Source organism: Phyllobates terribilis, unplaced genomic scaffold, assembly GCF_046119375.1.
Source record: "Phyllobates terribilis strain yellow unplaced genomic scaffold, ASM4611937v1 Scaffold_75__1_contigs__length_6962009, whole genome shotgun sequence".
Lineage (NCBI taxonomy): Eukaryota > Metazoa > Chordata > Amphibia > Anura > Dendrobatidae > Phyllobates > Phyllobates terribilis.
The window spans coordinates 1,568,946-1,591,250 of NW_027362835.1; the positions used below are offsets into that span (position 1 = coordinate 1,568,946).

At 44.0% G+C, this 22,305-nt stretch overlaps 1 protein-coding gene across 2 annotated transcripts in view; it reads right to left on the bottom strand.

Moving 5' to 3' along the window:
* SPON1 (spondin 1) overlaps window positions 1-22,305 on the bottom strand; it is a 1,048,567-nt gene that overhangs the window by 834,546 nt on the left and 191,716 nt on the right. For both annotated transcript variants that reach the window (XM_073662598.1, XM_073662597.1), the window contains exon 2: window positions 590-696. In XM_073662598.1, coding sequence (XP_073518699.1) covers window positions 590-696 — 107 coding nt within the window. The remainder of the gene's footprint in view (window positions 1-589; window positions 697-22,305) is intronic.

The following is a 22,305-nucleotide window of genomic DNA, read 5'->3' on the forward strand; positions in this document are numbered from 1 at the left end:
TTGGAGCCATGATTCATGTCAGTCCACTTGGTGCAACAGCTCTCCAAGGTGTGATCACTCCTTTTTAGATGCAGACTAACGAGCAGATCTAATTTGATGCAGGTGTTAGTTTTGAAAATGAAAATTTACAGGGTGATTCCATAATTTTTTCCTCAGAATTGAGTGATTCCATAATTTTTTCCCTCTGCTTGCTCTGAAAAAAATTACCCTTACTGAGTACCACATTTTTAATCTTAATTTCTTTTAGTGTTTCTTAAAGCCCTAAAGTTGCCATTTGAAATTACTTTAGTTTTGTGCCATGTCTGTGATCTGCTTTTTTTCAACAATATAAACAACTGAATGAATATCCTCCGAGCCCGGTGATTCCATAATTTTTGCCAAATGTCCCAAAATGTCTACTTGACAACAAGGGAAAGATAAGACTGAGTAGAAACCTAACAATATGTACTTTAATAATTTCTTCCACTAAATTGAAGCTGTGTATCAAAATGAAACGTTTGTTCTGCAGTGTAACCGGGGCACTTATGATTGACTGGAAAAAGAACGAGCACTGACTGTCAAGACATTCAAAATAAGTAAAATTTCTTACCTGAAAAGACCCAGCATGATCATCTTCCTTTTCCCCATGTTTACCCTCCTTTAGTGCAATGAGAGTAAATCCTCTAAAGTAGGCAGGAGTAGCAGCAGCGAGCGTTACTGAAATATGAAGACAATACATAGAGAGATGAGCTGTACTGTACAGTGGATTCCAGAAAGCAGCAGCACAGAATATGTGGAGGTATGAGGGGCTCTAAATGGTGGGCTTTAACTGCACTATGTCATTTTTACACTTCATCCTCCTGATCCAAAAATAACTAATATATTTCTACACTGCCAGGAAATCTTCACCACTCTGTTTCATAACAATTACAATTTTTATCAGTTTAAGAAATCAGAAGAGAAACACAAAATTAGTTGTAGAAAGAGGCCTGACTTGCCATTTCTAGGCTTCAATGACAAAGCTGCAGATTATAAGAAGCGTATAAAAAAATAAGTCTGATTTTCAACCAGAAAAGTAGGACAATTTTTTCACACTGATCCATATGCAATCCGTGTTTTACAGTAGCAGCTATTAATCTTTTACAGGACCATTTACAGTTTACTATGCTGCAGAATTGCAATGTATCCGTAAAAATCAGATGTTATACTGAGGCTCCGTATGGCATTCAATGTTTTCTCACACACAGACTTGAATGGGGGAGTCTCATTTGATTTTCAGAGTAGTTGTGACTTTTTTCATCTGCAGATTCAGACAGTAAAAAAAATATTGTTTATCAGCACTACCCCATTAAACATAAATTTGAGTGCGAGTGGTTTAACAGAAAGCACTTAGACTGAAAATATAGTTGCGTGCACGAGTCCTACAAGTGATATGCCAGTCCTACAAGTGATAGGCCAACCCTACAAGTGATATGCGAGTCCTACAAGTAATATGCTAGCAGGTTACAACCTGAATGCAAGTGTCTTTTTCAAAGGCATGGCTTACATAAAAACCCCTAAATTAATTTGGACCTCAGGCCAGACTTTATACCTACCCTCCACACTACCATCACTTCACAGCCAAGAAGCGAACACATTCTGATAGCCATATGACTTAACCGATTTGTCCTATTAGAGTAGGGCACAAGGTGAGGAGCCCAGGTCCATTCACTTGGGGCACCCTATTTTCAGGACAGCACCGCTAATACTCTTCTGCTTTTTTTGTGAAACTACAAATAACAGAATGCCGTTGTTATTTCAGGCAAGGCATTTTAGAAATTGAAGTTTTACAATTAATGATAATCCAATTTATTTAAGGCCTATATACACTGCTCAAAAAAATAAAGGGAACACTAAAATATCACATCCTAGATATCACTGAATGAAATGTTCCAGTTGCAAATCTTTATTCATTACATAGTGGAATGCGTTGGGAACAGTAAAACATAAAAATGTTTAATATAAATCAAAATTAATATCCCATGGAGGTCTGGATTTGGAATGATACTCAAAATCAAAGTGGAAAATCAAATTACAGGCTGATCCAACCTCAGTGGAAATGCCTCAAGACAAGGAAATGATGCTCAGTATTGTGTGTGGCTTCCAAGTGCCTGTATGACCTCCCTACAATGCCTGGCATGCTCCTGATGAGGCGGCGGATGTTCTCCTAAGGCATCTCCTCCCAGACCTGGATTAAAGCATCAGTCAACTCCTGGACAGTTTGTGATGCAACGTGGTGTTGGTTGATGGAATGAGACATGATGTCCCAGATATTCTTGATTGGATTCAGGTCTGGGGAACGGACAGGCTTGTCCAAAGCATCAATGCCTTCAACATGCAGGAACTGCTGACACACGTCAGCTGCATTGTCATACATCAGTAGGAACCCAGGGCCCACTACACTCTGGTCTCACAATGGGTTTGAGGGTCACATCCTGGTACCTAATGACAGTCAGGGTACCTCTTGCTAGCATGTGGAGGGCTGTACGACCCTCCAAAGAAATGCCTCCCTACACCATTAGTGACCAGTCATGCTGGAGGATGTTGCAGGCAGCAAACGTTCTCCACAGAGTCTCCAGACTGTCACATCTGTTACATGTGCTCAGTGTGAACCTGCTCTAATCCGTGAAGAGCACAGGGCCCAAATGTCAAATCTGCCAATCTTTGTGTTCTCTGACAAATGCTAATCGCCCTGCACGATGTTGGGCAGTAAGTTCAAAACCCACTTGTGGACGTCGGGCCCTCATACCACCCTCATGGAGTCTGTTTCTGACAGTTTGAGCAGACACATGGATGTTAGTGGCCTGCTAGAGGTCATTTTGCAGGGCTCTGGCACTGCTCCTCCTGTTCCTCCTTACACAAAGGAGGAGGTAGCAGTCCTGCTGCTGGGTTGTTGCCCTCCTATGGCCCCCTCCACATGTCCTGGTGTACTGGCCTGTCTACTGGTATCTGCTCCATGCTCTGGACACTGTGCTGACAAACACAGCTACACTTCTTGCCCCAGCTCGCACTGATGTGCCATCCTGGATGAGCTGCACTACCTGAGCAACTTCTATGGGTTGTACTGTAGACACCGCCTCAAGCTACTGTTCCTCCAGGGGTAAGAGCAATGACAAAATGCAAAAGTGACCAAAATAACAGCCAAAAAGGATGAGAACAGAGAAATGGTCCGTGGTCACCACCTGCAGAACCACTCCTTTACAGGGGTTGCTAATTGCCTATCATTTCTACAGGTTGTTCCATTTGCACAACAGCAGGAGAAATTGATTCAAAATCAGTGTTTCTTCATAACTGGACAGGTAGATTTCACAGAAGTGTGATTGACTTTGAGTTACATTGTGTCGTTTAAGTGTTTCCTTTATTTTTTTGAGCAGTGTATATTAAACCTTTCTCTCCCAGGCGATTTATCATTTTTTCCATTTACATTGTTGTCTTCCCCTTCTTCCCAGACCCATACCTTTTACATTCTTCTTTTGACATAGCTGAATAATGGCTTTCTTTTGAATGACATCATTCACTTAACTTTGTAATGTATAGAAAAATGTGAAAACGAAGGATTAAATAAGGATAAAATGCAATTATGCCATTTTTTGGGGAAATTGTCTTTACTCTATTCATTGTGTGGTAAATGTGTCCTGTCAATGTGATTTTTCGGCTCAGTGTGAATATGGCAATACCAAACTTGTTCCTAAAAAGTTCGTCAATTTCAAATCCAAAACGAACATTGCACATTCGGATTTGATGAGGAGAGGGAGTGGGGAGAGGTTAGAGCAGTGGCGTGCTTGTAATCTAATTTTTTTTTCTAACTTAGTGTGTGCAAATTGCGGCTAGACAATCAGGGCGCAGGAACCATCCACAATGTCTAGACACAAGGGCTTGTGCCATTGTCTGCTGAAATCACATGTCCCTCTCTATATAAAGAGCGGACATGTTGTTTTAGTGCCATTTTGTGAGTATAACAGGTCAGAGAGGCTGCTCCTGATGCTGCTCCTGGATACTGAGCGATTTCAGATAGCTAGGCAGTTGCTTCTAATTCAGATAGTTTAGGTAGATATGGTCCTATGTGGCAGTAAAATCGACCTTCCAGCAGATTTTTGTTTTGTGCTGTTAGTGAGGTCCAGACAAAGACAGCATGGCGCATTTCAGCATAGAACTCTGTTGTGTACAGCTTCTATTGTGCTCCATGCATGAGTACACCTTTAAAAATTAAATTTTTCCTGTTACTAATGTGATACCGCATCCCACATCTCAGCTTGTTATTTTCTGGTGGTGAAATTCAGCTTTACTCATTCAGAGTAAAAAAAATCGAATTTCTTTTGTTAGTAACGTAATAAGGCAGGCCAGACCTCAGTTTGAAATTGTTTGGAGCATATATTCTATTTAATATAGGCCTTATCCACATTAGAAAAAAATATTTATTCTGTTACTAACGTGACACAGCAGAGGATATCTCAGTTTGAAAATGTTTGGAGCATATATTTTATTTAATAAAGGCCTCATCCACAGTAAAAAAAAATATTCTGTTACTAACGTGATAAAGCAGCAGCAGAGGATATCTCAGTTTTGAAATTGCTTGGAGCATATATTCTATTTAATACAGGCCTCATCCACAGAAAAAAAACAAAAAAATATTTCTTCTGTTACTAACGTGATACAGCAGGGGAGATCTCAGATTGAAATTGTTTGGAGCATATATTCTATTTAATACAGGCCTCATCCACAGTAAAAAAAAAAAACAAACAATTTCTTCTGTTACTAACGTGATACAGCAGGGGAGATCTCAGATTGAAATTGTTTGGAGCATATATTCTATTTAATACAGGCCTCATACACAGTAAAAAAATATTTGTCTCTGTTACTAACGTGATACAGTAGGGGAGATCTCAGTTTGAAATAGTTTGCAGCATATATTATATTTAATACAGGCCTCATCCACAGTAAAAAATCTAATTTTTTGCTGCTAATATTGTGCTCCAACCACACTATCTGAGCAACATGAGTGGCAAAAAGCGAGGTTGTGGTGGAAGGGGTTATAGGCTCGGTGTTCATGGTATACGTGGGGTAGGTGGTAATGTTAGTGAAAGCACTAGTGAACCAACACCGTCACATCCTATCCAAAGACAACTGACTTCTGTTACTGGACGGGCTACTCCACTCACTTTCTTTGGCAGCTGCACAGCAGTACACCTTGTAGATGAGGGCCAGAAAGAGCATGTGCTCCAGTGGATGGCAAGCGCTGCATCAAGTGGCCTCTCCTCCTCTTCCTCCACCTCAACATCACACACAGTACAGTCCTCAGAGTTGGCACCCCAATTACCCTTGTATCCCCATGCGTCACAACTCTCAAACCACCCAAATGACTGTAGGGAACCATCGATGGGTGAGTCTGCAGAACACATTCTATATCATGTGCATCAAAGGTCTGCTCCAAAGATTCACAGACTGAAGAGAAGGAAAGCATCTGCACCGACACTCAAAATTTGTTTGGGTTGGATCATTGGCAGGACGAAGTAGGGTCTGAGAACCGTCCTGACCCTCGTCACTAGACATTAAACCTCGGGGGGAGGTGATCCTGATGAGACTCAGTTACCTGATGCTCAGGCGGACTGTACTGTGCTGTCAGGGCAGGAAGAGGAGAAGGATGACTCTCAGCGTGAGGAATGGAAGAACAGAGAGGATGATGATGAGGTTGTAGATCCCACTTGGTGTGAACCCAGAGGCAAGCAGTTAAGTAGCTCATCTGAGGAGGAGGAGGAGTAGAAAGACGAGGAGGTTACGTTGAACCCTATGGCACAGACATGAAGCGATGCAACCATGACGAGCACTGCATTCTCCTGTTGCCAGCAGTGGTCACGGGTCTGCAGCTTGCAGGGACAGCAAGGGTTGCCTAGCCTGGGTCGTTTTTGACACTGTAAAGGATGAGCAACTCACGTTATCTGCCAACTTTTCAAAAAAAGACCCAGTAGAGGGAAAAAGTGCAAAAATTTGACAACTACATGCATGAACCGTGACATGCGCTATTAACATGCATTACTCTGGCAATCTCACTGCGATAAAATGCAGACCAGCGGGCCTCTCCAACCATTGGCCGCCCCATCAACCGAATCTGCGCCTTCTTCCTTCTCCTCTGTCACCATGCCAAGTGTTGTCACACAGGTTTCCAACAGAAGAGCCTCCACTTGTTTACCCGCTACAGTCAGGCTGAGTGAGAGCCCGTCAGCTGTAAAGGAAGTGGACATGCCTGCTGATTTTGCTTCAACGAGCCCAACACATCTTTCTCAATCCATCGTAACATCTCCACCTGCACCTCACTCACGGTCCAGCAGTTTGTCGTGTTCACCCTACTCCGCCGTCTCTCAACACTGCAGCCAACCCTTGGTCCCGCAGTTGTGACATGAAAGATTGTTTCTTACTACACATGACAAAGCTAAGAGGCTGAACTCCACTTTCTCCAATCTGTGGGCCACGGAAATGCTAGCTTCCCATTTGGTACAGATGTTTTCCGAAAGCTGATGGCCATTGCAGTCCCCCAGTCCCAGTTGCCCACTCGCCATTAATTCTCTAAAAAAGATGTGCCTGCGCTACATCAACATGCCGCAGACAACATCACCCATTTCTTGACTAAATTTATGTCTGCCAGGGTCCATTTCACCACAAATACCTGGACGAGTAAGCATGGCCAGGGGCGTTACATCTCGCTGACTAGACACTGGGTGACTCTTGTGGCTGTGGGGGCAGGTGGGGAAGGGGCTGCTGCACAAGTCTTGGAATCCCCAAGGCTTGCAGGACAAACCTCTGTATTTAACACTTTCTCCACTGCTTCTGCCTCCTCAACCCCCTCTAAGGCCTCCACATGTGCCCTCAACCCCTGCCTAAATTTGAAGACTCCTGATTGGGTCTCCATCTGCTGGGTTGGCTGTAGTGGAAGAGGTGTCGGTCCCCATTATACTAGATCTACTCTAATGAAATGCCACTTTGGTGGTGATAGCCTCTAATTTTTGAAAATGTGGAGACGCCTGGTTGGGTCTCCATCTGCTGGGTTGGCTGTTGTGGAAGGTGTCGGTCCCCAGTATACTATTTCTACTTTGGTGAAACTGATGCCACTTTGGTGGTGTCTGCCTCTATTTTTTTAAATTTGAATTCTCCTGATTAGGTCCCAATCTGCTGTATTGGCTGTAGTGGAAGAGGTGTCGGTCTCCATTATAATATTTCTACTCTAGTGAAATTGATGCCACTTTGGTGGTGTCTGTCTGCCACTATTTTTTTCAAATGGGAAGACTCCTGATTGGGTCTCCATCTGCTGGGTTGGATGTAGTGGAAGAACTGTTGGTCCCCATTATATTATTTTTACTCTGGTGAAATTGATGTTACTATCTTTCATTTTTTGTGCCAATACTACTCTATAAAACTGATTTTTCTGCCATCTGAGTGTGGCTGAGCATAAAAGCAGCTTGAGCTGTTGCATGTGGTATCAGGGTTCCCTGCACAGAAGGCCTACACCGATCCGTCACCCATCTATGTCTTAATTTGAAGTTCAATTCAAAGCAGTAAATGCTGGCCCAGACCCTGATACCTCATGCATGTCCCATGGCTGACTGCTGCTGTGCCATTCTAAAATTTGTACTGTGGGTCAATTGATGCCACTTTTTCTGGTGTCTGACTCAAATTTGAGCTGTTTTGGCAGATTTTGGGACCGTTTGAAGGTGTCGTGTATGCGTTTGATTTTTCCTGCCACTGAATCTAATGGGGTTCGGGATGTTCATCGAACCGTTCGATGACTTGTTCGGTGAACACCAGTAAGTTTGCCGAGCTGGGACGAACCAAACATTTAAAGGTTTGCTCATCTCTACTCTTTACGATGTGCAACGTACAAATTAATTACTTTTAGGTTTTGATAGATCAGACTTTTATGGAGAGTGTGAACTGAGATATGTTTATTATTTTTAGTATTTTACACTTTTTTTTAGATTTGTTTAAAATATTTTTTCTACCCTCCTTGGAAAACTTGGATAGATATTTAGAAAAAATATTTAAGGTGCTGGACCACCTCCTTAATATGATGAAAGGACATTCAAAAATACATGATTAAAAGAATGGTTGGAAGCAAGCAAAATACCAGGTGTAAACATTTAACTTTGTGACAGAACAAAAACATAACACAATACCTAAAAGGGAAAACTAGAGTAAGAGGACTTTAAGCGCTGTGCTGATTCAAGAACGATTTGATTTTTTCCCCATATGGTAGTCCTGAGGAAGGAGTCTGATTTGACTCTGAAACACGTTGACAAATAAACCACCTTCAATTAATTTGTTTTATGATCCGTTCTTGAACCAGCAGCTCATTTGAAGTCCACTTAGTATGGTTTTCTTTATTATCTACAAATCTGTGGATGTTGCAGCGGTTGACAACTAGGCTATGATACACACGTGGTCAAAATTGTTGGTTTAATGAAAGTATAACCCACAATGGTCACAGAAATAACTTGAATCTGACAAAAGTAATAATAAATTAAAAGTCTATGAAAATGAACAAATGAAAGTCAGACATTGCTTTTCAACCCTGCTTCCACAGAATTTAAAAAAAAATTAAACTCATGAAATAGGCCTGGGCAGAAATGATGGTACTCTTAACGTAATATTTTTTTGAACAACCTTTTGAGGCAATCACTGCAATCAAACGATTCCTGTTACTGTCAGGCTATGCGCCCATGATGCAGAAATGCTCTGGATTTTTTCCTGAGCGTTTCTGCATCTCCCTGGCAGAAAAAACGCATGCAGATTTTACATGTGTTTTTCCTGCCAGGGACAAGCGGAAGTGAAGCGTTCTTCACATGCATTTCCGCATGCGGGTTGTCAAGCGCTTTCCAAGCGATTTTAGCATCACTTGGAAAGTGCTTGACAACTTGGTCACACTATATAAATCCATGCAACCGGCAACGGTCGTAAAGAATGGTATAAAATAAAAAAATAAATCTATACTTACCTTCTGATGGCCCCTGGTCTCCTTGTCCGATGCGTACTGGCTTGCCGGCAGCTCGTGGTACACTGAAGGACCTGCCTACGTCAGCGGTCGCGTGACCCATCACATGACTAAATGACGTCAAGGCAGGTCCTTCAGTCCACCGCGAACTGCCAGCAAGCAAAGACAAGGACACCGCGGGCCTTCAGAAGGTAAGTATCATATTTATTTTTTATTTTATTCTTTTTTTTACAGGTTCTATGGTACCTAGGTCCAGAGGAGAGTCTCCTCTCCTCCAGACCCGGGTACTATCCGCACATTGAAACGCATGTAATCCGCAAGTACAGATCCAGTGATGCAGATTACATGCGTTCCAATGCAAGTCAATGGCGGCGAAAACGCAGCGCTTCCGCAAAATAATTCGTAGTGCTGCGTTTTTTCCCGCAATGATAATCTGCAGCGGAAATTTCCGCAGCATGTGCACAGTACATGCGGATTATCTTTGGGGAACATGGCAGGCCTTCTACCAAGCATTTTTAAGCGTTTCTGCAGCGGAATTGCAGCTGCAAAAATGCTTAAAAAACGCATCGTGGGCACACAGCCTCAATGAGACTTCTGCACCTCTCGACAGGTATTTTGGTCCGCTCCTCATGAGCAAATTGCTCCAGTTGTCTCGTGTTTGAAGGTTGTCTTTTCCAGACAGCATGTTTCAGCTCTTTCTAAAGATACTCAATAGGATTTAGGGCAGGGCTCATAGAAGGCCACTTCAGAATAGTCCAATGTTTTCCTCTTAGCCATTCTTGGGTGTTTTTAGCTGTGTGTTTTGGGTCATTATCCTGTTGCAAGACCCATAACGTGGGACTGAGACCAAGCTTTCTGATACTGGGCAGTACATTTCTCGATAGAATCCCTTGATAGTCTTGAGATTTCAATGTACCCTGCACAGATTCAAGATACCCTGTGCCAGATGCAGCAAAGCAGTCCCAGAACATGTTTCACAGTAGGGACAGTGTTCTTTTCTTGATATGCTTCATTTTTCTGTCTGTGAACATAGAGCTGATGTGCCTTGCCAAAAACTTCCATTTTTGTCTCATCTGTCCATAGGACATTCTCTCAGAAGCTTTGTGGCTTGTCAACATGCAGTTTGGCAAATTCCAGTCTGGCCTAGTTATGATTTTTTTTTCAACAATGGTGTTCTCCTTGGTCGTCTCCCATGAAGTCCACTTTGGATCAAACAACGACGGATGATGCGATCTGACACTGATGTTCCTTGAGCTTGAAGTTCACCGTTAATCTCTTTAGAAGTTATCTTGGGCTCTTTTGTTACCATTTGTATCTGTCTCTTTGATTTGTCATCAATTTTCCTCCTGCGGCCACGTCCAGGAAGGTTGGCTACAGTCCCATGGATCTTAAATTTCTGAATAATATGTGCAACTGTAGTCACAGGAACATCAAGCTGCTTGGGGATGGTCTTATAACCTTTAACTTTAACATGCTTGTCTATAATTTTCTTTCTAATCTCCTGAGACAACACTATCCTTTTGTAGCATCGGCGTCTTTGCCTCCTGCTGGGCAGAGATGCCGTTCCCCTCACCGCCGCGGTCCAGGTCCGGCGTCCTCCTGCTCCCTTGCTGCTGTGGCGCGCACCGCGCGCAGCTTCCCGGGCATTGTGCTTAGGGCGTGCGCGCTCCCTCCCTCTTAAAGGGGCCACGCGTGCCGTTCTAAAGAGTCCCCGGCCAATGGCCGGAGAACTTCTCCTATATAAGGCACCTCCTCCACAATGGAGGTGCCTGTGCAAGGTTGTTGTTCTGTGTGCTAACACTTGCTTCAGCCCTCAGGTCCCGCTGCTTGTCAGTCCTGCTCGCCAGTCTGTCTACAGTCCAGCCCGCCAGCCTGTCTATAGTTCTGCCCGCCAGCCTGCTTACCTGGAAGCACCTGCCAGTTACCTGCCGTGCCCGCCAGCCTGCTAACCTGGAAGCTCCTGTTTGTTACCTGCACTGTCCTCCAGCCTGCCTACCTAGAGCACCTGCCAGTTACCTGTCATGCCCGCCAGCTCGCCTACCAGGAAGCACCCGTCTGGCTATCTGTCGAACCAGCCTGCTTATCTACCCGGACCGCCCGTCAGCCTTCCTGTCGTGCTCATCCGCTGTACCGGTCAGTTCCTGCCATCTGACCCATGGGAGTCACCTGCTCTCACACAAGGTCGGTCCCAGAGTGGCACCTGGTCCCCCTGCTCGGTCCCTCCCTGGTTCACGGAGTCGATTGAGCAGCTGGGCGAACCTTGGTCAGGCTGAATAGGCACTTAGTCATGCCCCTCTGGTCCCTCCTTGCACCAAAGCGCAGAGGTTCCACCACCCTGACCCGTAACACCTTTGCTTCCTCTGGTCCATGTTGAGTGTGGTACACACCATATCACCAAACAGTACAGTGAGTATCTGTAGCCCTATATACAAGCCCACTGACTGATTACAAGATTGTAGACACCTGTGATGCTAATTAGTGAACACAACTTGATTTAACATGTCCCTTTTGTCACATTATTTTCAGGGGTACCATCATTTCTGCCCAGGCCTATTTCATGAGTTTATTTTTTTTTTTAATTCTGTGGAAGTAGGGTTGAAAAGCAATGTCTGACTTTCATTTGTTCATTGTCATAGATTTTTAATTTAGTATTACTTTTGTCAAATTCAAGTTATTTCTGTGACCATTGTGGGTTTTTCTTTCATTAAACGAAGGGTACCAACAATTTTGACCAGGTGTATAGTGCTTGTGTCACACAGAACCCCTACAGGTAAGTAGTTTTCAACTAAACTCCTAACCTTATTACCCAGATGAGACCCTATTGTGCTTTGTATCTTTTTACAATACCTAAAAGAGAGTAGGAACAAAGGATCAATGTAAGTTGCTTAGGAAACATTGACTGATGCAATTACCTTAGGCAGGTCCGGCTCCAGGTTTTTCTGGGCCCCGGGCGAAAGAGTCTCAGTGGGCCCCTTTAACACATACCACGATTCATAATGCAGAGATACGGCGGAGAAATATATATATATATATATATATATATATATATAGTACAATGCAAAGATTTCACTTCTTACATTACATGAGTGATATCTATTGTAAATTCCACAATAGCTCAGAAACCGGTGAATCGCTCCAAACAGAATACTGGCCCCCATATAAGGCTCCATACGGAATACTGGCCCCCATATAACGCTTCATACGGAATACTGGCCCCCATATAAGGCCCCATACGGAATACTGGCCCCCATATAAGGCCCCATACGGAATACTGGCCCCCATATAAGGCCCCATAAGGAATACTGGCCCCCATATAAGGCTCCATGCGGAATACTGACCCCCATATAAGGCTCCATGCGGAATACTGGCCCCCATATAAGGCTCCATACAGAATACTGGCCCCAATATAAGGCTCCATACGGAATACTGGCCCCCATATAAGGCTCCATACAGAATACTGGCCCCCATATAAGGCTCCATACGGAATACTGGCCCCCATATAAGGCCCCATACGGAATACTGGCCCCTATATAAGGCCCCATACGGAATACTGGCCCCCATATAAGGCTCCATACGGAATACTGGCCTCCATATAAGGCTCCATACGGAATACTGGCCCCTATATAAGGCTCCATACGAAATACTGGCCCCCATATAAGGCCCCATACGGAATACTGGCCCCCATATAAGGCCCCATACGGAATACTGGCCCCCATATAAGGCTCCATACGGAATACTGGCCTCCATATAAGGCTCCATACGGAATACTGGCCCCCATATAAGGCCCCATACGGAATACTGGCCCCCATATAAGGCCCCATACGGAATACTGGCCCCCATATAAGGCTCCATGCGGAATACTGACCCCCATATAAGGCTCCATGCGGAATACTGGCCCCCATATAAGGCTCCATACAGAATACTGGCCCCCATATAAGGCTCCATACGGAATACTGGCCCCCATATAAGGCTCCATACGGAATACTGGCCCCCATATAAGGCCCCATACGGAATACTGGCCCCCATATAAGGCCCCATACGGAATACTGGCCCCCATATAAGGCTCCATGCGGAATACTGACCCCCATATAAGGCTCCATGCGGAATACTGGCCCCCATATAAGGCTCCATACAGAATACTGGCCCCCATATAAGGCTCCATACGGAATACTGGCCCCCATATAAGGCTCCATACGGAATATTGGCCCCCATATAAGGCTCCAAACGAAATACTGGCCCCCATTTAAGGCTCCATACGGAATACTGGCCCCCATATAAGGCTCCATACGGAATACTGGCCCCCATATAAGGCCCCATACGGAATACTGGCCCCTATATAAGGCCCCATACGGAATACTGGCCCCCATATAAGGCTCCATACGGAATACTGGCCTCCATATAAGGCTCCATACGGAATACTGGCCCCCATATAAGGCTCCATACGGAATACTGGCCCCCATATAAGGCCCCATACGGAATACTGGCCCCCATATAAGGCCCCATACGGAATACTGGCCCCCATATAAGGCTCCATACGGAATACTGGCCTCCATATAAGGCTCCATACGGAATACTGGCCCCCATATAAGGCCCCATACGGAATACTGGCCCCCATATAAGGCCCCATACGGAATACTGGCCCCCATATAAGGCTCCATGCGGAATACTGACCCCCATATAAGGCTCCATGCGGAATACTGGCCCCCATATAAGGCTCCATGCGGAATACTGGCCCCCATATAAGGCTCCATATGGAATACTGGCCCCCATATAAGGCTCCATACGGAATACTGGCCCCCATATAAGGCCCCATACGGAATACTGGCCCCCATATAAGGCCCCATACGGAATACTGACCCCCATATAAGGCTCCATACGGAATACTGGCCTCCATATAAGGCTCCATACGGAATACTGGCCCCCATATAAGGCTCCATACAGAATACTGGCCCCCATATAACGCTCCATACAGGATACTGGTCCCCTTATAAAGCTCCATACAGGATACTGGCCCCCATATAACGCTCCATACAGGATACTGGTCCCCTTATAAAACTCCATACAGGATACTGGCCCCCATATAACGCTCCATACAGGATACCGGTCCCCTTATAACGCTCCATACAGGATACCGGTCCCCTTATAACGGTCCATACAGGATACTGGCCCCCATATAATGCTGCATGCAGGCTGTTACCCCCCACATAATGCCCCATACAGGCTGTCCCCCCCTTATAATGCTCCATGCAGGCTGTTACCCCCCACATAATGCCCCATACAGCCCCCCCCTTTTAATGCTCAATGCAGGCTGTTACCCCCCACATAATGCCCCATACAGGCTGCCCCCCCCCTTATAATGCTCCATGCAGGCTGTCCCCCCCACATAATGCACTATGCAGGCTGCCCCCCCCCTTTATAATGCCCCATGCAGGCTGTTCCCCACCTTATAATGCCCCATGCAGGATGTCACCCCCCCTCTTTATAATGCCCCATGCAGGATGTCCCCCCCTCTTTATAATGCTCCATGCAGGATGTCCCCCCCTCTTTATAATGCCCCATGCAGGATGTCCCCCCCTCTCTTTATAATGCCCCATGCAGGATGTCACCCCCCCCTCTTTATACTGCCCCATGCCACCATACATTAAAAAAAAAAAATCAAATACTCACCTCCCTTCTCCTCCCCTGCTACCTGCTGCCCGCTGCCCGCTGCTCGGGTCCGAACTCCATCGTTGTCGGCGTCTTCCCGCTCAGCGCTCCCTGTGACGGCTCAGGGGAGGGCGCGGTGTAAAGACGTCACCGCGCCCTCTGACCTGAGATGTCACAGGGAGCGAAGAGCAGGAAGACAGCTGATCTGCGGAGGCACGGGGAGAGGTAAGTATCCAGCTGCCGGGGCCCTGAGCAAGCGGCGGAGAAGGGCGGGTGCTGACACCGCTATCCTCCGCCCATAGCCCAGCGGGGTGCGCGACCGCCAGTGGGCCCCTCTGCCTGCTCAGGGCCCCGGCATTTGCCCGGGTGCGCCGGGTGCTGACGCCGGCCCTGACCTTAGGCTACAGGTTGCCATAACCCACAGTCAGGGTCATTTATAGAACGTGCTGGGCCCCGTGATGACCTTTAAAATTGGGCTTCTTGATCATGACCTTGTGTGTGAGGCGCTCTTGGGTCTAGTGTAGCAGGGGCCTATCGGACCAAGGGGACCACAAGACTATAGATTTAGGTCACATCTGCAATGGCCGCAGCTCTTATAGGTGCACTTGAAATCAAAACCGTTAGTTAATACAACTTATGACCTCTAATTCAGACTCCTGAACAGACCCCTTAATCAGATCACACAAAAATATATATGTATAAAAATCTCTTTATATCTCTGCACACAGGTCAAGTGCCAAGATCATAAACACCAGACCTTGAAGGGCAAACTGGTATCTTGGTTAGAGCTGTAACTATAGTTATGCCACTGTCCGTACTTAACCCCAGTAGTTACATCACTGCCTGCAGTGATCGATAATTTATCTTTAATGTATTTTAATTGTCTTCAAAGATATTTAAAAAAATGAAAGAAAATTTCTATTATTATTTCTTTTTAGAGCACCATCGATTCCATGATGCTGCGCATAATAATGGGTTACATACAAAACACGGATATAAATTACAGTGAACAAACTACAATGACAGACTGGTACAGAGGGGGAGAGGGCCTTGCCTTTAGGGGATTACAGTCTACGGGATAATGGGGAAGGAGACAGTAGGTTGGGGGAGAGTCTATTATATCTATGATGTACTGTACATATTCTTTTTTGTAATGTGCATCTTTACTTTACAGTACAACTTACAAAAATTGGTCATTTATAACTTTTCTTCTACTGATGATGATTTACAACAAAAATGGAATTATTATACATGTTCATTTACTACACCACCTCAGAGGGAGAGGATTATCAGTAGAAATGTTGGGGCTCAATATAGGTCATTCCGATAACAGAATTTTATCCAACAATATAGAGGCGATGATTAATGTCTCTTTTTAGAAAACTGGTACTTTTGTGCAAATAGTCTGAGGTCAATATAAGACTATTTTCATATGCAGAATTTTTGCAGCTTTTTTATGCAAATTGAAAGCTGTTTTTACAGTACCATAAAAAGCTATGAGATTTCAGAAACCTCATGTACATGCTTGTTTTTGTGGTGCTGAGTATTTTGTGACTTTTGATGTTTTCACACCAGTTCCATGCAGTTCAACCACGAGGGGCAGAGCTAGGGAGTAGCTGGGGTGGAATGCCCGCCCATCAAAGTGCCAGAAATAGGCTAGAATTGCTACTCCAGTCCATGAATAGAGTAGCATTTTTCATGAGGCACAACGGAGCTGAAAACAAAAAAAATGCGCCAAGATCATTTAAGTGGCGTGGGCAGCCTAATTAATTCAGTGCATCATTCTTCAGTGACCCCTTCAGGCTCGTGTGTACAAAAGTCTAAATGAATTAACTTTTAGTGTCTCAAATCCTCCAAAGACTAGGCAGACATACAAGGATTGGGGGCAGCATATATACATTGATTGGGGCAACATATATACATGGATTGGGGGTAGCATACATACATGGATTGGGAGGCAGCATATATACATTGATTGGGGGCAGCATATATACATTGATTGGGGCAACATATATAGATGGATTGGGGGCAGCATACGTACAGGGATTGGGAGGCAGCATATATACATTAATTGGGGAGCATATATACAAGGATTGGGGGAGGGCAGCATATATGCATGGATTGGGGGCAGCATACATACATGGATTGGAGGCAGAATACATACATGGATTGGGGGCAGCATACATACATGGATTATGAGCAACATACATACATGGTTTGGGGGAGCATATATACAAGTTTTGGGGGAGGGCAGCATATATACATGGATCGGTGGAGCATACATACAAGGATTGGAGGCAGCATACATACATGGATTGGGGCAAAACCTACAAAAGACAAAATATATCTCATACCCTACCATCATTGTATATAAATGTAAAGCAAAGTTGCATAATAAATATAGGGTACTTAGTGAACTATTTTTGATCAAAAAAAGTATACAAGCCGTCCCACCAGCGGCAAGGTGACCCTAAATTGGGACGGTACCTATACTGCCTATATTAAAAACCTTACTGTATATCAAAGTTGAAGTAATGCATATAAAAGGGTAGACAAATAGGACCGTGTCCCAACTCCAGACCACCTAGGCCTGTGGTAAGCTACATATATACCAATCAGCTCAACAAAGGGGATGCCACACCCTTAAATTGCACAGAATGCAAACAAGACAAAAAACCAAGCAATGTGAACTGAGGTCTAAGATGGTAGACATGCAAGAAATAGGAGCATGTTCACACTAGCAAAAAGAAGCAAAACCTACAAAAGACAAAAATATATCTCATACCCTACCATCATTGTATATAAATGTAAAGCAAAGTTGCATAATAAATATAGGGTACTTAGTGAACTATTTTTGATCAAAAAAAGTATACAAGCCGTCCCACCAGCGGCAAGGTGACCCTAAATTGGGACGGTACCTATACTGCCTATATTAAAAACCTTACTGTATATCAAAGTTGAAGTAATGCATATAAAAGGGTAGACAAATAGGACCGGGTCCCAACTCCAGACCACCTAGGCCCGTGGTAAGCTACATATATACCAATCAGCTCAACAAAGGGGATGCCACACCCTTAAATTGCACAGAATGCAAACAAGACAAAAAACCAAGCAATGTGAACTGAGGTCTAAGATGGTAGACATGCAAGAAATAGGAGCATGTTCACACTAGCAAAAAGAAGCAAAACCTACAAAAGACAAAAATATATCTCATACCCTACCATCATTGTATATAAATGTAAAGCAAAGTTGCATAATAAATATAGGGTACTTAGTGAACTATTTTTGATCAAAAAAAGTATACAAGCCGTCCCACCAGCGGCAAGGTGACCCTAAATTGGGACGGTACCTATACTGCCTATATTAAAAACCTTACTGTATATCAAAGTTGAAGTAATGCATATAAAAGGGTAGACAAATAGGACCGGGTCCCAACTCCAGACCACCTAGGCCCGTGGTAAGCTACATATATACCAATCAGCTCAACATGTTCACACTAGCAAAAAGAAGCAAAACCTACAAAAGACAAAAATATATTATATTTATTATGCAACTTTGCTTTACATTTATATACAATGATGGTAGGGTATGAGATATATTTTTGTCTTTTGTAGGTTTTGCTTCTTTTTGCTAGTGTGAACATGCTCCTATTTCTTGCATGTCTACCATCTTAGACCTCAGTTCACATTGCTTGGTTTTTTGTCTTGTTTGCATTCTGTGCAATTTAAGGGTGTGGCATCCCCTTTGTTGAGCTGATTGGTATATATGTAGCTTACCACGGGCCTAGGTGGTCTGGAGTTGGGACCCGGTCCTATTTGTCTACCCTTTTATATGCATTACTTCAACTTTGATATACAGTAAGGTTTTTAATATAGGCAGTATAGGTACCGTCCCAATTTAGGGTCACCTTGCCGCTGGTGGGACGGCTTGTATACTTTTTTTGATCAAAAATAGTTCACTAAGTACCCTATATTTATTATGCAACTTTGCTTTACATTTATATACAATGATGGTAGGGTATGAGATATATTTTTGTCTTTTGTAGGTTTTGCTTCTTTTTGCTAGTGTGAACATGCTCCTATTTCTTGCATGTCTACCATCTTAGACCTCAGTTCACATTGCTTGGTTTTTTGTCTTGTTTGCATTCTGTGCAATTTAAGGGTGTGGCATCCCCTTTGTTGAGCTGATTGGTATATATGTAGCTTACCACGGGCCTAGGTGGTCTGGAGTTGGGACCCGGTCCTATTTGTCTACCCTTTTATATGCATTACTTCAACTTTGATATACAGTAAGGTTTTTAATATAGGCAGTATAGGTACCGTCCCAATTTAGGGTCACCTTGCCGCTGGTGGGACGGCTTGTATACTTTTTTTGATCAAAAATAGTTCACTAAGTACCCTATATTTATTATGCAACTTTGCTTTACATTTATATACAATGATGGTAGGGTATGAGATATATTTTTGTCTTTTGTAGGTTTTGCTTATACATGGATTGGGGGTAGCAAACATACATGGATTGGGGAGCATACATACAAGGATTGAGGGAGGGCAGCATATATATATGGATTGGGGGAGCATACATACAAGGATTGGGGGCAGCATACATACATGGATTGGGGCAGCATACATACATGGATTGGGAGGCAGCATATATACATTGATTGGGGGCAGCATATATACATTGATTGGGGCAACATATATAAATGGATTGGGGGCAGCATACGTACAAGGATTGGGAGGCAGCATATATACATGAATTGGGGGAGCATATATACAAGGATTGCGGAGGGCAGCATATATGCATGGATTGGGGGCAGCATACATACATGGATTGGAGGCAGAATACATACATGGATTGGGGGCAGCATACATACATGGATTATGAGCAACATACATACATGGATTGGGGGAGCATATATACAAGTTTTGGGGGAGGGCTGCATATATACATGGATAGGTGGAGCATACATACAAGGATTGGAGGCAGCATACATACATGGATTGGGGGTAGCAAACATACATGGATTGGGGGAGCATACATACAAGGATTGAGGGAGGGCAGGATATATACATGGATTGGGGGAGCATACATACAAGGATTGGGGGCAGCATACATACATGGATTGGGGGCAGCATACATACAAGGATTGGGGGCAGCATACATACATGCATTGGGAGGGCATATATACAAGGATTGGGGGAAGGCAGCATATATACATGGATTGGGGGACCATACATACAAGGATTGGGGGCAGCATATATACATGGACTGGGGGAAGCATATATACATGGACTGGGGGCAGCACACATACATGGATTGGGGGCAGCATACATACTAGGATTAGGAGCAGCATACATACATGGATTGGGGGTAGCATACATACATGGATTGGGGCAGCATACATACAAGGATTGGGGCAGCATACATACATGGTTTGGGGACAGCATACATACATGGTTTGGGGGCAGCATACATACATGGATTGAGGGCAGCATACATACATGGATTTGGGGCAGCATACATACAAGGTTTGGGGGCATATACCAAGATGGGGGTGAGCACATTCTTTATTTCTGCAGTCTCATACCCCTGCTCCTTTCTGTGGCTGCTTTATGCTGCCCTCGCCTGCTCTCTGAACCCCCTCGCCTGCTCTCTGTATGAGTTGTTTTTTCTAAACTAAAACCTCAGTAGTCAGTTTAATTTGCCGTATTGGCACTTGGCGATAATTAAGTGGGTTTTGGGTTGCAGTTCGGGCACTCGGTCTGTAAAAGGTTCGCCATTACTGCATTAGAACATAAAGAAGGAGAAGGACTTGAGAAATGTCACTTTGAATGAAGGACAGTTCATTCATCCTTGTACATATAGGAACCTGCAAAGAAGTCTTAGCATTGTCATTAAAGCACTTTCTTAGTTTCTCTAAAGATTGATTTAACCCTTGTGTGTAATAAAATCACTATAGCACAAGATCCAAAATGAGCTCAGCAACTTTGCTTAAAGGGCAATGGTTTGTATGCACTAACATAATTTACGGTTCATCATATAATGTACTGTGGAACCCATTACTACCACTTAAATAAGCATTAATTCCCGTTAAGCAGTAACGGATGATCTAGTAGCTAGTACATACATGGCTTTGGGACAGCATACATACAAGGATTGGGGCAGCATATATACATGGATTGGGGCAACATACATACATGGATTGGGGGGCAGCATACATACATGGATTGGGAGGCAGCATATATACATGGATTGGGGCAACATACATACAAGGATTGGGGCAACATACATACATGGATTGGGGGGCAGCATACATACATGGCTTTGGGACAGCATACATACAAGGTTTGGGGCAGCATGCATACATGGATTGGGGCAGCATACATACATGGATTGGGAGGCAGCATATATACATGGATTGGGGGCAGCATACATACATGGATTGGGAGGCAGCATATATACATGGATTGGGGACACATACAAACATGGATTGGGGGAGCATATATACAAGGATTGGGGGAGGGCAGCATATATATATTGATTGGAGCAGCATATATACTAGGATTGGGAGAGGGCAGCATATATATATGGATTGGGGCAGCATACATACATCGATTGAGGGCAGCATACATACATGGATTGGGGGCAACATACATTTAGGTCCATATATATTTGGACAGAGACAACATTTTTCTCATTTTGGTTCTAGACATTACCACAATAAATTTTAAACAAAACAATTCAGATGCAGTTGAAGTTCAGACTTTCAGCTTTCATTTGAGGGCATCCACATTAAAATTGGATGAAGGGTTTAGGAGTTTCAGCTCCTTAACATGTGCCACCCTGTTTTTAAAGGGACCAAAAGTAATTGGACAATTGACTCCAAGGCTATTTCATGGACAGGTGTGGGCAATCCCTTCATTATGTCATTCTCAGCAGATAAAAGGCCTGGAGTTGATTTGAGGTGTGGTGCTTGCATTTGGAAGGTTTTGCTGTGAAGTAAAAATGCGGTCAAAGGAGCTCTCCATGCAGGTGATACAAGCCATCCTTAAGCTGCAAAAACAGAAGAAAAAAAAAGAGAAATTGCTACAATATTAGGAGTGGCAAAATCTACAGGGAGAAGCTGTTGTTATGATCTGCTACAAGCACTAAGGAAAGACAGGAGATCTATCCCTACAATAGAACTAAGCTAGATCCCTACGATGTAACGGGGAACCTGATCCTGCGATCAGACCCGCTAAAGTCCTCGGCTAGTCTGAACAAAGACCTATAGATGTGAGGGAGGGGTCCCTACAAGAACTAGGGACTGGGAGAAAGATGGACACCTCCTAGCAGAAATTGTAGCAGTAAAAAGACAAACAAACAACATAGAACAAAGAGGTCCAAAGACCTAACTAAACTGACTGAGAACGGTAACAAAGCACCTGGCTAGCTTAAGAATAGAAATTACAATGAAGTCCAGCATGGCCAGAATGGCGGAGCAGGATTAAATAGGCAAAAAAAGGTCATGTGACCAGAAAAATAGAAAAAAACTAACAGGAAAGTTCTCACAGTACCCCCTCTTCTATGAGGATCCTCCAGATCCCCTAGGCCCAGGCTTATCAAGAAACCTCTTGTGAAACGCTCTGACAAGTCTGGAAGCAGAAACATCATCCGCC